Raw genomic sequence first — 16,005 nt, forward strand, 5'->3', positions numbered from 1 at the left:
AGGCCACGCTTTCCAAGACAAGGATTGGCGGACTCTGCAGGCAGGCGGCGGGACAAAAGCGCAGACTGGTGGGGAGAGAGGGGCAGGGCCTAAAGGGGCGGGACCAACACGAGCGATTGGTGGTGCCAGAGACGCTTCGCCGAGCAGAGAAACGGATTTGGTCAGGAGTCCGTGGGCAGAGTCGAGATTCCAGATTGGGTAGAAGCGGACTTGGGGGCGGGGATACGAATGCAAAGAAGGGAGCGGGGGTAGGAGCCGATCCAGAGCTGAGGCGTACTGATCTCTAAGGCAAGGAGGATGAAAACTGGCATGGTACGCATGATACGCACAGATTAACCTCCTACCCTCCCTTTGCGGATAATCTTCCAAGAAATCCTAGAAAACCTCTGCTCTGTGATTTATGTCTTCCTCATGGTTCAACTGGCTCATTCCCAATAGTTCAATAGTTCTCTTATTAGTCTAGAGAAGACACTATAATCCCCCAGTTTGGCTGTTTAGTTGTTCCATCTTCTCATCTGTTTGTAATATCTAAGCTTACGAGCCCACCTCTGGTACCCAGCTTGGAGCAAAGAGCTTTTAGTCCGTGAAATTCTGCCTAGCAACCACTGACGTTACCACAGTCAGTGGGTTGATTGGCTAGATTCAGAAGCCTGGGGAAACACTTCCTTTCTAGAGACCCACCACAAAGACCACCGACACCCATAGTTTGCACTTGGCTGATGTATTTGCATAAAGTCAGCGAGAAACAACAGCAGAGACAGCGGTAGACTGAGCTCACTGGCAGTAGAAATCCCATTTCTGAAAAAGAGAAAGGGGAAACAGTGGGGAGAAAACTAGCGGTCACACCACAAAGGATCTAGTGGTTTTAGCAAATGCTGCAGCCACAGGCGCCAGGTTTGGCTGCACAAGTGCTATGCAAATTAGCCTAGAGCCCTCTACCCTTTGCACCTCTCAATCGGACTAGGACTTAGAAATCACTCCTCATTTTTCAGATAAGAAAAGGCAGGGGATTTGCTCCAGCGCATACAGCTAGGATGCCAGGGAGCCAAGGGTAGGCGCATCTTTGCCCAAGGGCCCTCCCTCCAGGTCCCTGCCAGCCCCCAAGACACTCACATCTGTCTTCACATCAGTTTTGCCAGGCTTCAGGGTCTGGTCTTCGCGTACAATGCTACTGGGGAAATAGCCCAGGCGAGCAGCTACGTCTCCATAGTAATCTCCCTGAACCTGGGGAAGAGGAGTTAAAAGCCGGGGTCTGGGAAGATGGCAAGCTCACTCCTGCTGAAGATCTTTGCACTCTCTTCTCCCTGATCTCGACTTGGCTTGCTCCATCCTTGTCATTCCAATCCCAGCTTAAAGTCACATGCTCTAAGGTCCTCCCTGACCACCCCATGTGAATTAGTCACCCAGTCACTTTATATTAATTCTCAAAGCAGCACATACTTGCTGGTATTTTTGATGGGGTGGCACCTATCTCCTTGTCTCCCTCCATTAGAATAAAAGGGGTCGTTCTTTATTGTACCCACCATAGTAGGTGCCCTGATAATTGCTAAACAAAGTAAAGTAGACCACAATAGCCTCCCCTCCAAAACTATATTTCAGCTCACTCCCTCAGATTTTCCCTTCAGGTGAAAAATCAGGGTGCACGCCCACCCCAGCCACCCTACCCTTGCCTCCTCTGTTCTCCCAAGACTCACGCTGCCTCCCCAGAAGAGCCGCCCTCGGCCCTTCAGCTTGGAGAAGACATACACGACTTGGCCCTGGCGTATGGTCAGGAAACGGCAGTCGGGGGCCACGTAGTCCTGAAGGGCCACGGCCATGGAGATGGGGTCTGGGGAAGGAACAGAAGGGAGTAACAGCACCCTCCCCACAGGCTAGCAATCCAAGCCCCCAACGCCCCCAACCCCCAACTCTTACGGCTGCATTCCTCGTCAGCACACAGCTTCCAGTCAGCCAGCCTGGGCATCAGGTGGCCCCCGACACTAGGACCTGGGAAGGCAGACAGCAAGACAACACCAAGGAGCACCGAGGACCAAGCCATCGTGGACTGTAAGCAAGAGAGTGCCTAAGGGAGGAACGGGGTCTCCAGTTCCCTCCTGCCCTCCCTCTCCAGCAGCACAAGGAAGCCTGTGTTCTGGGTCTTGTCCCCGCCTTAAACCAGTCCCAAATTTCACCCACACCACCTATAGTCTGCTACCCAGCCAGAACCATTTCAAGGACAGGGTGAGGGCTGCCAGCACAAGGAAATACCCAGATAGGCTCAAGGCAGCCCAGGCCACTCCAAGTAACAGCCACCCCCTCAACAGAGACGGGGTAAGACAAGCAAGTTGATATTCAATTCCATCTTTTATGAGTTGGCTTGGGGACCTGGGCCCCTCTGCTCTCCCCCGCAGGGACAGAACCAGAGAAGCCAGTATGGAAAAACCACCTTGGAATTTCCTGTGCTGAGGGGCAGCAGAACAAGGCAGCCCTTTGATTGCCAGGAATAGCCCCAGCTCCCAAGTATGGAGTGAATATTATATGTTGGACCTTAAGCTAGGCGATGCCCTACCACGATCACTATTTATCCTCATAAGCCACTTCCTGACTGGGTGACCTGGGCTAAGCTATTCCTCCTCCCAGAGCCTCATCTTTCTCATCTGAAATAGAAATAATAAAAACTAGTAGTTATTTATAGAGCATTCACCATGCATATTTTTATTAACTCAAATGTATACTCTGCACCACCTTTAAGAGGAGTGATCATAACCCCATTTTACGTAGAAATGGAAGCACAGAGCCTTAAAGAACCTGTCCAAGGTTACAGAGTTGGGAAGTGGAGGGGCTAGATCTGGCTCCAGGCCCACACCCATCACTACTGATCTTGGAGCTCAGTCAGTTGCCCAGGGTCAGAATGAGAAAGTGCCAGAGGATTTGAACTCAAGTCTCATTTCTAAAACTGTGCTTCAAACAGAGATCTACATGCCTGAAGACCCATCTCTTTCCTCAGGTATTCTCACCCCTGGTCAGCAAGCAAGTCCGAACTTTAGTTTTAGGGGAAGCAGATGGACACACACAGGCTTGGGGTGGGGAAGAATTCATCGGGGCAAAGACTGGGCCTAAGCCATCTCCACATACCCAACACCCAGCACCAAGTACCATGAGAGCATCAAACAGCTCTACTCAAATATCACCTACTCAGAGGGGCTCCCCTTGATCATCTGTTACTGCTCCCCAGCTCCACCGACACATCACCCCATTATGTCAGTTGTTTCTATCAGAACCCAGCATTTGAAATTAGCTTGTCTATTTCATTTGCCACCGCACAACCTGTGCCAAGAACAGTACTTAGTGTGTAATAGGTACTCAGCAAGTTATTTGCTGAATTTATTCAGTGCTTGCTACGTGCCCGGTGGGGTAGCAGTGGTGGGGGGAGAGGGGGGCGGGCGGTGCACCACAGAAAGAGTCCTCTTTGCACAGGAAGAAAATGAAGCTCAGAGTGCAGACATCAACTGCCCATGGAGGAAACAGCCAGGGAGCCCCCCCAGCAGGCAGACAGTAGAAACCAGGATCCACGGTCCACAGACCCCGGGTTCCCACGAGCCATCTGCAATAACACCGCGCCATTTAGTGAAGACGGCAATCACCTTCCCCTTTTCATCTTTCAGATCCTACAAGGTGAAAGTGTGCCTCTGGTGCCACAAACCCTGATGTTCAAATGCTTCAAACACTGATGTTCCTCTTTAACGGAAGGAGTGCAGCAGGAGGAGGCTGGGGCTCAGAGCCTTGACAGGACAAAAATATCCAGGGAGAATTTAGCACTATGTCTTATTGTATTTATCTTTGTGGTTAATTTTCTACTCTGGCAAGTGATCACACTTTCCCATCTACATGGTGTGAGAAAAGGTTTTAAGCTATATATATATACATATATACATATAATATACTTCAGTCGATTTAAAAATTGCCAGGTCAGGTGTATGACAGATTGTGAAGAAAGGTCCCCCATTCAATCTCCCCTTCTTATCCATAGCTTCAGCTGGGTACGTGACTGTCCAGCCAGGAACCACATTTCCCAGCCTCCCCTGCAGTTGGGGCACTGGAGGGAAGATTGGCTCAGCCATCTGCCCGAAGCTCCTGGCTGGCACCTGGCCAGCGGGGGGAGCAGCTGTGTGTGAACTGGCCACGCTCCTGGTACCAGCATCTGATCAGGAGCTTCCCAAGTGTGAAGTTTAGGGACTCCCAACAGCAGCACTGACATCTTCCTGAACTCTAGAGACTGCAGCTCAATCGAGGGCTGCAATCTTGAATTCAAATGTCTCCAACCCAGACTGCCACCACTAACATCCTCCCGACGATTTCATGAATACCCAATTCCCTTCCCTTTCTTCCTGAAGTACCTAGAATGGTTTCTGTGGGACTCTTGCTATGACAGAAGGCATTTTTGTCTAGAAAAAGATGAAGAAAAACCTCTTTCTTAACAATCTATCACGTTAGAAAATTACTGGAATCAACATACAAGTCTACGAAGTGAATGGTGTGCCATTAAAAGTGGCATCCTTGCACAGTACAGAACCTGCCCAACTGTACCTGGCAGCATGGGTTTTAATTTCCTGCCCTGAATGCTGATTGAGACAAAATAAAAATCTACCAAAGTGGTAAAAGTGACTTTAGTTTGGACAATGTTGCTACACTATTCTGGGTTTTCCCAAGGTTGCAATCCCCAACGTGCTGAGAGGCCCAAACGCTCAGAATAATCTGATGTGCAGGGAAGGGAAACACACAGGACAAGAAAATAAAAACAACAAACGGTTGTGAAAAAAACAAACCTCAAAAAAAACACTTTAATTCCAGCCTAACAGCGCCAGGTGCAATGTCTGGGGACAGACTCTGGGTACAATGCTGTGTGGCGACCATTCACTCACACACGGCTCCAAGAAGGCCCCCGAGGGGGACTTACCTTCAGGGGGCTGAGCCAAGAGGGGGAGGGGGTGGCCCCAGAACAGGGGACAGAGACATGGGGAAAGGGTGCTACTTCTTGGCAAAGGAGATCTTCATGGCGTTGTTCTGGGTGATCTTGAAACCCTGCAGGGCGTCGCGTGCGGCCCCTGCCTGCACCTCATTGTCAAACTCCACGAAGGCGATGTCGTGCCGCCCTGGGACCAGCCGGACCTCCTTGAAGCCAGGGAACCTGAGAGATGGTCAGAGACCTCAGGAATCCAGACTCAGCACCTCCCCCCAACTTTCTGGCATCCCGGGGGTAGGGGCCAGGAATGTTGCTAAACATCCCACAATGCAGAGGACAGCCCCAATAACAAAGAATTATCCAGCCCCAAATATGTATGATGCTAAGTTGATAAACCCTAATATAAAAAAGTGTGCACAAAGGAAACATACCATTTAAATAAAACTGTTAACATGAACACCTGTGCAACCATGACCTCCGTCAAGACAAAGAACACTGCCTCCTCCCCACCCTCCACGTCCTCTCCCAATCTAAGGAATCGTACAAATAACCACTCTGGAAATTACCACCATCCCGACTTTCATGGTCTGCTGTTTCTTTCATTTCCCTCTTCTCATTCCTTACTTCCTTCCCCATTAGGCAACCATCCTCATGTTTACTGGTTATCCCTTTCTCCATGAGTATCCTTAGAAAATATGCATTGTTCTGTGGACATGGTATATGAATGCATGGCATTCTTTTCCTGTTTTATTCAGCTTCTCAAAATTGCCCCTCGGCGTTAGCATAAGGAACCACGCACGCTGCTCTTCCTGTTCCCTCTAGCTGCCACGTGGCGTGCAGTCGCGAGCACCTGCACTTGACCTCTCCCTTCTCCCAGGCTGCCTCTGGCTCCCTGCCACACTGTGAGGAATGCCCTACCCACAGCCCCTGGGGCCTCGTGTTAGAATTTCTGTAGGATATACAGTTAGAAACAGGTACAGATGAAAACGGTATAGGTGAACCTATCTGCAGGGCAGGAAGAGAAACGCAGACGTAGAGAACAGACATGTGAACACAGGGGTGCCAGGGGAGGGGGGGATGAACTGGAGATTAGGTTTGACATGAACACACTACCATGTGTAAAATGGCTAGCTAGTGGGAACCTGCTGTATAGCACAGGGAGCTCAGCTCAGTGCTCTGTGATGACCTAGATGGGTGGGATGGCGGGGGGAGGGAGGTCCAAGAGGGATGGGATATATATACACATATAGCTGATTCACTTCACTGTACAGCAGAAACTAACACAACATTGTAAAGCAATTATACTCCAATTAAAAAAAAAATGTGTGGGGGGAAAAAAAGCAGCAAAGCCACCAGGTGAGCATGACTAAACGGTGGCCAGTTACCCTACACAACGCCCGCAGTGGTCTGCATCCTATCTGCAGGGCACGCGGGGTCAAGCATCCCCACCTCCCATACTTGCAGTCTAAACAGGCTGACTCCTACCAGTCTAGCCAGTGTTCAGTGACATCTCACTCTTGTTTGACTTGCCTATGTCCAATTTAGAGACTGCAAAGATGAGACACAGAGCCTGGAGCCCCACTGCAGCCCCATGAAGGCAGAGGACGGCCCACCCGCCCTGGCCACTGCTGCCCTCCACACCCCGCTGCTGCAGGCCCGACTTCACCCTCCTCCTTTTAACCTCTAGCCGTTGTCCCGCCTGTACAGCCTAAGCAGGCTTGGGACTCCACCAGCAGAACTGTGAAGCTCATCCATCCCCATGGTGCCACCTCCTGGCCATCACCCTCCGGCCCCCAGCCAGCCACAGGCCCCACTTACTGGTTGAAAAGCATGGAAAGCATGAGCTCGTTGGTCTCTTCAGGCAGGTTTGTGAGGAACAAGATGTGATTTGGTGGATTTTCTGAAAGCTGCAGGAGAGCGACGGGAGCCCATTGAGTCTGGTCGGGGATCTACAGCCCTCCTGCTCTCCAGCCCCTGCCCCACCCCACCCCACCCCCGCCCCTTCCTGAATTCTTTCTAGTCCTGCACCTGACATACCCTGTGTTGTTGCCTGTCGTGCCCCCCCTAGACTGTAAGCCACAAGAGAGCACTGCTGTACCCATAAGCAGGTGCTCAGAAGTTCACTGAATGAATCTAGGTGCAGCCTACCCCCACTCCAGCCTCACCGTGACCTTCCAAAGCTGCTCCAACGAACACACCAACTTCTCTGTCCCAGGACCTGACCTCATCCTCCAGCATCACCTTCTCAGGGAGGCCTGCCCAGACCACCCAACCTAAAACAGTGCTCCCACCAGCCCCTTGCCATTCCCGTCTTCTGACTATAGCAGAGCCCAGGAGGACCAGACACTTACAGGCTGTGCAGGTGGCATCTGTCCCGGCATAAGCTGCTGTGGAGGCATGGCCCCTGGTGGGATCTGGCCGGGTGCGAGGCCCGGAGGCGGGATCATGCCGGGGGGCGGCATGTAGGGAGGCTGGCCCGGCATGTGGTGCATGATGCGGGGCGCCTGAGTCATCGGTGGCATGCCCTGCAGGGAGAGAAGGGCAGGACTGAGAGGGGCGCCAGCAGGTGGGAGGAGGTGTGCTTTCAGTGCCGACAGGAAACAGGAGAAGAAAAGGTTGTTACAGGAAACCCAGGGTGTGAGAGACACAGGGAGAAAGATCCAGTCTTGGAAAAGGCAAAAAAGGCACCCAAAGAGGGACGGATGGAGCAAAACAGACCCAAGATCACAGCAGACATTAAATCAAAGAGTTTCAAAAAAACCTTTCTTTTAACATATAAAGATCTGTCAGGGGAGGCTTCCCTGGTGGCGCAGTGGTTGAGAGTCCGCCTGCTGATGCAGAGGACACGGGTTCATGCCCCGGTCCGGGAAGATCCCACATGCCGCGGAGCGGCTGGGCCCGTGAGCCATGGTCGCTGAGCCTGCGCGTCCGGAGCCTGTGCTCCGCAACGGGAGAGGCCACAACAGTGAGAGGCCCGCGTACCGCAAAAAAAAAAAAAAAAAAAAATTGGTCAGGGGGACTTCCCTGGTGGTCCAGTGGTTAGGACTGTGAGCTTCCACTGCATGGGGCATGGATTCAATCCCTGGTAAGGGAGCTAAGATCCCACATGCCATGTGGCGTGGCCAAAGGGGGAAAAAAAAAAAATCGCCAGAAGGGCCTAACTTTGTTTAGAGACATATGAGTAGAAAACTAGCCTAGGAAAAAAAATAAAAACATTATCAACTAAAAGGGGTGGAAATAAACACTGTAAGCAGCATGCTGTACTCCTGCTTCTAAAAATAAACTTCATGGAAAAAGAAACAGACCCAGAGAACAGACAGTGGAAGGCAGAGGTAGCTAGGAATGGTCAAGGCAGGTGCATGAAGAAGTGGGAGCGCTGGTGGCAAGGGGAAGGGAGACAGCCTGAAGGCCAAGAGCGTGTGCACCCAGGGGAGACAGGAGCTGGAATCCCATCTAACAGTCAAAGGTGGACAGAAAGCTGGGCACAGAAGAGTGGAGATGGTAAGAGTGGCGGAGCTCGATGGTAAGCCAGACACCATCACCGACACAAGACACAATAGAGCACAACCCATCAGAAAAGCTGACGTGGAGGCTCGGAGACCTGAGTAGGTCCAATTCGTCCATCTTTTCTTTAATACTTTGTGCTTTCTGTATCCTGTTTAGAAAACAGGATGTTTCCACTCTTCATGCCCTCACCAAGGTCGTAGACACTTTCCTGTTTTCTTCTAGAACGTTTATTGTTGTAGCTGTCACATTCAGGTCTATGATTCACCTCAAAGTAACTTATACATTGTTAAGGCAGGGCTAACTTTTCCCCTTACAGATATCCAATTGGCCCAGTATCATTTACTAGGGGAAAAACCCCTTTTACCACTGGACTGCACGTGGTACCTTGACATACATGGAGTGACTACATACACGTGTGGATGTTTCAGGACTCTATTCTGCCCCACTAGTCCGTCTTTCTACCCTTATGCCAATACCATACCATCTTGATTACTATATAGCAGGCCCCCAGCTTTGTTCTCCTCGTCTGCCTTGCTTTGCCTTTCCAGACATTTACAGACAGCCTGTCTGTCCCCACAAGTCCCTGCTGGGATTCTGATTGGAATTGTGTTGAATTTTAAATTAATTTGCAGAGAACTGACGTCTTAATAGCAGTGAGTCTTCCTATCCATTTGATGAGGTCATCTCCAATTTCATTCAGCCATGTTCTATAGTTTCAGTGGGTGGCTTTGCACACTTTTTGTTGAATTTACTCCTCGGAGCTATCTTTCAATTTGAAGTCTACTTGTTTGTGGCCAACGTGTAGAAATAAAACTGACTTTTTCCATACTGACCTTATATCTGGTGACCTTGTTAAATTAAATTCTTTTTAATCCTAACAGTTGATTAGTAGTCTTCTCTGGATTTTCTACACAGACATTGACTTAGAAGACACAGACAGCAAAATCAAGGTCAAGGAGAAAGAGAAAACAAAACAGTGAGACACAGAGAAAGGAAGATCCTGAGAAACAGGCAGGCAGGCACAGACATTTCCAAGTGGAGATACCGTCACTCACATGCTCAACCCCTCCCTAGAGACAGGCACACAATCTCTCTAAGAAAAATGGGAGGGGGGAGTCTGAATCCACAAGGGGAGACCCCTCCCCACCCCACCCCCAAGCCAGCCCACGTGGCTGAGGAAGACCTGGTGGTGAGAAGGCCATGTCTCTGGGCCCCAGCTTACCGGGACAGGCCCCTGGACAGCGCCCACCACAGGGGCGGCCGCCCCACCCTGCACGGCCTTCTTGGCAGCCGGGGTCTCCTGGCTCTTGGGCTTCCTCTTCTCCCGCTTGCGGTCCCGCTCCACAAAGGTGCCCTTCATCTTGGCAATGATATCCGAGTCAGTCTTGGCGTACTGGATGCGCTGCCGAACCGAGAGCAGAAGGGTTAAGGAGACTGGTCTGGGGCCAGACCACCCGGATGCCCAATCAGACCTTGCCAGGAGCTTGGTGAGTAATGTCACAGAAATCACTTGGCCTCAACGTCCTCATCTGTCAAATAGGGACTGCGGTATTTCCCACTTCAAAGGACAATCGTGAAGACCATGAGTGAAAGTGCTCCAAACGGTGCCTGGCACACAGCAAGTGCCCAGTCAGAGGTTGCTGAGATTCTGAAGGGAAGATGGGACAGCCCCAAGCATCAGGCCCAAGGCAGAAGGAAGGAAACAAGGTCAGGACAGGAGCACTGTGCAGGGGGGTTTCCATCACACAGGACGAGAATTGAGTCTCCAGGCTAAATCTCATTCATTCAGCGGTTTATGGAGCACCTGTATCTGCTCTGGCGGTACAGCAATGAGCAAATCACACAAAAGCCCCTGCTCTCATGGAGTCTGTTCGCTGGGAAAGATATGACAGAGATTAAAAAGTGAACTGGAGAAGGGGATGTGAGGAGTTGAGAAGAAGTGAAATTTTCAGTGTGGCCAGGCAAGACCTCAGTGAGAAAACACTGGTGTAGAGACAGAGGGAGGGAGGGAGCCACGCAGACATCTAGGGAAAAGAGCATTCTAGCAAAGGAACAGCCATCAAAGAGCTAAGGAGTGGAGGGTGTGTTCAAGGAAAAGCAAGGAGGCCAACACAGATGAGGAGGGAGAAAGCCAGGAGCCATGGAGTGTTATACGCAGGGGAGTGACGAGCTCTCACTTGTGACTCCCAAGGAGCGCTGTGGCCACGGGATGGAGAGTCGCCTGTGAGGACCAGGTGTCGAACCAGGGAGAAGGGTGGCGGCTGGGACCAGGTGGGTGGCAGAGGGGGAGTGAGAAGAACAGGTGGAGGGTTTTGTTTGGTTGGGGGACTTTTTGGTTTTTTTCTTTTATTTTTTTGGTAGAGGTTTTGAAGGTAGAGTTGACGGGACTCACTGACAGAACTCACAGTGGCTCAGTGCTTCATATGGTCCAAGCAATGATTTCAGAGAAAAGCAGGGGAGGAGGGTCTACACGAAACGATTTACTGGTTTTAGTCCTCAAAAGTGAATTCCTGGCCGCTCCAGAGAAGCAACGGAAGATGTGGCAACTGTGCGCTCACATAGCCAGAGGCGATGACAAGCAGTGCACTCCAGGAGGTGAGGGCTCCAGGCGGCCCCACTAAACCCGGGGCCAGTGTCTTCCACATGAAGTGACCTGCCTGGGACCTGCAGGCACTGACACTTCTCTCACCTCCCCAAGGGAACTGGTTCAGGGAAGCATATTACAATCAGGTGAAACTGGAAAACTGACTGAGGAACAAAGGAAAAAGCCCGAAGAACCAAAAACATCTCCCACTGATAACGGCAGGAATTCTAGTTCAGGGCAGGGACTTTAAGCCACTCCTCACCTCCTGGACGGCAGTCCCCACGGCTGCCCACTTGGCCTCCTGAACATCCGTAACCCACTTCTTCCCATCCCACGGCCCCTGCCCTGGTCCTGGCCCAACCCCACCACCTGGGAGCCAACCCAGCCTCACCTTCACAACGGAACCCCATCTCCCTCCTAACCCCCTACCCAACAGCCACAGGCAGTCCCCAAAAAGCTTCCCTTGCTTCCCCAGCACCCTCGGAATCAAGTCCACTTTCAGGACCAACTCCAGCTCCTTAGCCTGACTTCTGACTGGCTCTCCAGGCCAGTCCCTCCCACCACATCCCACCCTTCACTCCAGCTAAGGGAACTTGACTCACTTCCTCAACTACACGTGCTCTTGGTTATCTCCAGGCCTTAGTCCACTGTCTTTCTCCCTCTCCTCCCCCAGCGACTCTTCTCCAAGTCTTACTCATCCATAAAGGCTTCCCGGCAAACTCCCAGAGTGGGTGAGAGGCCGCGCCTAAGCTCCCCCAGCTCTGTGCACTTGCCCGGTCCCAGCCCCGACCCCTCCGGGTCATCGCCATCTGGAGGCAGGCGTGTCTCTCCAACTGCACTGTGGGCCCGAGAGGGCAGAGCTGGGCCTTCCCTTGATCACGGTGTTTCCACAGCCCCAGTGCAGTGAACAGTGGATGCTGAGGACTAGCAAGAGAAACTCCCGTCCTCAATGGTCTGGACTACAGGTGACATAAGTCCAGACCCATCCAGCCTGCAACAGCCTTGCACGGGCATACACCCACACCCTCCACACCCAGTGCTCACCATGGGCTTGTCGTAGAAGGGGAAACCCTGCATGGAGCGCAGGGCATTGGTGGCGCTGCTGACCTCCTTGAAGATGACAAAGGCCTGGCCCCTCATCTTCAGGCTTCGTGATACCAGGATATCCAGGATCTGGCCAAACTGGGAGAAGATAGCGTACAGGGACTTCTTCAGCTCTGCGGTGGGGGGAGGAAAGACCCATAGGTGACTGGAGGCCTTGGTATCATGTCCTGCGTCTCGAGCTCCCCTTTGCAGAGAAGACGCAGCCCAGGAGGGAAACCATCAGTCCACTGACAACGAGTACAGAGCAATACCAGCAGCAGCCTAGAACCTCAAGTGGTCGCGTGCACTCCTCTGGAAGAGATCGACAGTAACAGTACCTACCCCACAACGTCGCTGTACGAGGAACGTGAGTCACACATACACAGGACACACGGTAAACGCTCGATAAATGCGAGCACTTCTTCTCATTGTCTCCAGCACCTTGACACACGCCCCTGATGTGGCCCAGGCTGACTTCTACCACCTCATCTCTCCCCACACTCCACCTTCACTCCTGTAGCTCCAGCCACACTGGCTTTCCTGCCCTTTCTCAGGCCCATCACAGCAACTCTGCCTCAGGACCTTTGCACTGGCTGCTCCCTCTACTAGGAGCATCCTTCTGATGTGTATGGCCTCCTTCCATTCAACCAGGGCTCAGCAGATATGCTGCCACCTGAGGCACTCCCTGACCACCCTGTGTGAGTAAGTGCCCTCTCATGTCACTCTCCCCCACTCCTGGGACCCTACCTGCTCTTCCTTCATGGCATTTCCCACCTCTTGACATCATGTTTGTTTACTTGTTGTTTAGCTCTCCTTCTGAAGAGCTACAAGCCTTCTTATTTATCACCTTATCCCCATGAGCAGTATGGTCACCAGCACACAAACCTCCAAAAGCATTTGCATGAATAAAGGTACCATTAAATGATTTATGGAAATAACTTCACTAAATTCTTACAACTACTCCATGAAGCAGCAGTTATAACTGTCTCAATTTTACTAACATGGATAGAAGCTCTCAGAGGATCTGTCACTGGCCCAGGAGGAGTGTCCCAAGGGTGCTGGGAAGACCCTGAAGAGCCAGGACCAGGACAGGGACAAGGAACCAAGCCCATCCGAACCCAGTACCACCATATCTCACTAGCAAACTGCCACACCTGACAGCAAGAAAAGGGTACCAGTCTTATGCAAAGAAGGTATCTGAGCTTAAGATGTTTGGTCAAAGAAATAGAGGAGAGGAAAGAAAAGGCGGGGCAGGGCAAAGCGGGAAGCAAATAGCCAAAAATTCTGATGACATTTCTGGGCTTTGTCTCCACTCCCCATCCCCATGAACCCAGTTTGGGCTTTAGTCATTCCGCTGGACTCTGGGCCTCTCCCCAGTCTCCTTTCTTGCCCCCTCAAGTTCACCCTCCACAGCTGGAAAGATCTTTCACAATTAATTGCATCCCTTGCCTGGCTCCCCAAAGCCCTCAGGACAAAGTCCAACACCTCACCCAGCCCACAAGGCCCCATGAGCCAGAGTGCACCGTTCTCCATGAGTCATAGGCCTCTAAGTCTCAGACACACAAAACTATAGTACATGTAGTTCCCAGAATGCCCTGGGCTCTCTTTTGCCCCTGGATATTTGCATGTGCTGGTCCAGGTTAAGAACTCTCTTCCCCCACATCATAACATAAATAATAACATAAATACTGCTTCTTCTACCTGTCAGGCTTTTCCAAAATGTCTCCTTTTCTATGAAACTGAATGAATACCTCTTTCTAGGTGCCCCATCTCAACCCTGACAACTCTGCCTGTGCTTCCCCAATCATGGCCCTAGCTACTCTGGGATATCACTGTCTGGTAGCAGGTCTGTCATCCTTATTGGACTGTGGCTCCATGAAGCTAGGACCAGGACTGTCTCAGTCACCAGTGTGTCCCCAGCTCCACAAAGCACTGGCTGGGCACAACGTTCTAAAAGTATATGAGGGATTTACGGGGCTCGTTTTATCACCTTCAACAGCAACTTTATTGGTAACGTCAAACTTAATCCCAGCGAGCTCCTTTGGTTCTCCTAATAATTTTCTTGAGGCAATAATAAGAGCTAACACTTATCCAACACTTACTAACCGCTGAGCACCATAAAAAGAAGCTGAATGGAAGTTTATCTAATATAATCCCCATAACACCCACACAGAGAAGATATGACTTTGCCCAGTCTTCCTATATAGAAAATCAGTGTCAACAAAAAGTGGTAGCTTGCTCAAGAAAATGGAAAAGTATGTCTGATGTCAAGAATTGAGTTCTTAAGCAGAATTCCATACTGGTGGCGTCAACCACTTTTCAGTGCTGTGTGACCCTGGGCAAATCATATCACCCCTGAGTCTCAGTTTCCTAATCCGAGAAATGGGAAGAATAGGTCCTTCCTGCAGGGTTGCTGTGAAAGTTAAAAGTAACCAAGATTTGTATTTACGTCAGCACCTGGTACCGAGTGTTAGCCATCATTATTGTTCATTTCATTTTCATTTTGAAATGAAACATTTCATTGTGGGCTAATCACTGACCAAGACAGTTGCAGTTCTTACCCTCCTGTAACTCACAGGCCAGGAAAGGGACAGTCCCATGACAGCCCAGAACAATCAAGGCTTGAAGGGGGATGTCCAGGGTTATAGGAAGTCAGAGGCAGGCACGTGGGTGCAAAAGGGAGGGGGAAGGCATCCTGGAGGAGGTCCTGTGAGGTGAAACCTTGAAGCACGAGTAAGTGACCAGGTTAATGGGCAGAGCGTAAGATGAACTGAGGAAATGTTAAAGGCAGAGGAAGCAGCATGTGCAAAGGCCGAGGGGTTAACTCTAACAGTTTGAGTGGACAAGGCTGAGGAAGAGACATGGATGCTGGGGACAGAAGAGGGAGCCGGCTCTTGCGGGATAGCCTGGAGTCCGGACTATCCCAAGAACTCACCATCCTTCTTGATCTTCTCGTTGAGATTGTTGATATAAATAGTGTGGTTGGGGCGGGTCTCGGGAACTGCCATGGAGTGAGTTGCTGAGGTAGGGCTGAAAGAATTAAAAAGTCCCACTCAGCCCTGGGTTTCTGCAAATCCTTCGTCCCAACGCGGGCTGTTTAGGGATCTTCCTTTCAAGAGGAAGTCAGGTAAAGGAGAGAGACGGGAAGAGGGAAGAACAGCTCGGAAAACAAAGCAAACACAGGACACCGCTTCTCTTCCCCGCGTGGTGAGGGAAATCTCGTGAGGTTTACTACGAGTCCCAGGATGCTCTACGCGAGTGTCCTAGGTGGCGATTCCCACTGGCCCACGACCTCAAAGGCGGTCCAGGAGAAAAAGCCCGGATGTAGAGGCAGTTAAGGAGGGAGGGACGACTTTGTAGAGCCCTGGCCTCGAGCAACAGGAAAAGAATTCCCCAACACGAGGCGCGGGAAGACCCGGGCGCCAAGCCCTCCACCCGCCAGGCGCCCATGGCCGCCTGCGCCCAAGGATACTCACCGAAAGATTCTCACCTCCCGCAAGTGGCTTCTGCTACGTTGCTGAGCGCCGACCACAAAACTTCCTCTCCTGGTCCCGCCTTTGTTTTTCTACAAGCCAATCCCTGCGCGGAAACCTGGTAGCTTGGCCAATCAGAGTCCTGGGTCAAGATTTTGCCAATCAAAACGACACTTGGGTTCCCGCCTCGGCAGGAAAACTCCGCCCACCGCCTGCAAGCCCTCCTCCTTTTGCGGCACACGGGGCTACGGACCAATCAGTGAAGGCCGCGCCCCCTCTTCGTGCTTCTTGCCAATCGGAACGCGGTTCTTGCGGCCGTCTCTTCGGAGGCCTTTCTTAGGAAGCCCCACCTCTCCCCAGCTGCTACGCGTTTTCTGTCACGTGATTGTTAAAGGGGCGGACACGAGTTGTGAGTT

General features: G+C 51.4%; 2 protein-coding genes and 1 long non-coding RNA gene across 3 annotated transcripts; 1 reads left to right on the plus strand and 2 right to left on the minus strand.

Annotated features, from left to right (window-relative positions):
- Positions 1-253: 253 nt before the first annotated feature.
- On the plus strand, positions 254-3,879 carry LOC132417302 (uncharacterized). Its single transcript, XR_009517778.1, has 3 exons — positions 254-312; positions 1,933-2,046; positions 3,645-3,879. It is a non-coding gene; the product is annotated as an uncharacterized lncRNA (long non-coding RNA).
- MIA (MIA SH3 domain containing) lies at positions 712-3,399 on the minus strand. The gene is made up of 4 exons (XM_060000998.1): positions 1,915-3,399; positions 1,695-1,828; positions 1,114-1,224; positions 712-798 (listed from the first exon to the last, which is right to left on the minus strand). Exons 1-4 carry the CDS (start codon positions 2,036-2,038, stop codon positions 775-777), a joined length of 393 nt encoding a protein of 130 aa, XP_059856981.1. The 5' UTR covers positions 2,039-3,399; the 3' UTR covers positions 712-774.
- Positions 3,880-4,778: 899 nt separating the features above from the next.
- Positions 4,779-15,661, minus strand: SNRPA (small nuclear ribonucleoprotein polypeptide A). Its single transcript, XM_060000665.1, has 7 exons — positions 15,593-15,661; positions 15,052-15,146; positions 12,078-12,250; positions 9,672-9,851; positions 7,294-7,467; positions 6,761-6,849; positions 4,779-5,167 (listed from the first exon to the last, which is right to left on the minus strand). The coding sequence occupies exons 2-7, from the start codon at positions 15,122-15,124 to the stop codon at positions 5,008-5,010; spliced, it is 849 nt and encodes a 282-aa protein (XP_059856648.1). The 5' UTR covers positions 15,125-15,146; positions 15,593-15,661; the 3' UTR covers positions 4,779-5,007.
- Between the last annotated feature and the right edge of the window lie 344 nt (positions 15,662-16,005).

This window comes from Delphinus delphis, chromosome 20, assembly GCF_949987515.2.
Source record: "Delphinus delphis chromosome 20, mDelDel1.2, whole genome shotgun sequence".
NCBI classification, from domain to species: domain Eukaryota; kingdom Metazoa; phylum Chordata; class Mammalia; order Artiodactyla; family Delphinidae; genus Delphinus; species Delphinus delphis.

Excerpts from the sequence above, each read along its gene's own strand:
- SNRPA (XM_060000665.1), bottom strand. The coding sequence starts at position 15,124 with ATGGCAGTTCCCGAGACCCGCCCCAACCACACTATTTATATCAACAAT. Across the intron at positions 6,850-7,293 it reads AGATGCCACCTGCACAGCCT|CTTTCAGAAAATCCACCAAA; the intron begins GTAAGTGTCTGG and ends GCTCTCCTGCAG. Across the intron at positions 5,168-6,760 it reads CTTTCCATGCTTTTCAACCA|GTTCCCTGGCTTCAAGGAGG; the intron begins GTAAGTGGGGCC and ends ACCATCTCTCAG.
- MIA (XM_060000998.1), bottom strand. The coding sequence starts at position 2,038 with ATGGCTTGGTCCTCGGTGCTCCTTGGTGTTGTCTTGCTGTCTGCCTTC. Across the intron at positions 1,225-1,694 it reads GGCTCTTCTGGGGAGGCAGC|GTTCAGGGAGATTACTATGG; the intron begins GTGAGTCTTGGG and ends CCTCTTCCCCAG. Across the intron at positions 799-1,113 it reads AAACTGATGTGAAGACAGAT|AAATGGGATTTCTACTGCCA; the intron begins GTGAGTGTCTTG and ends TCTCTTTTTCAG.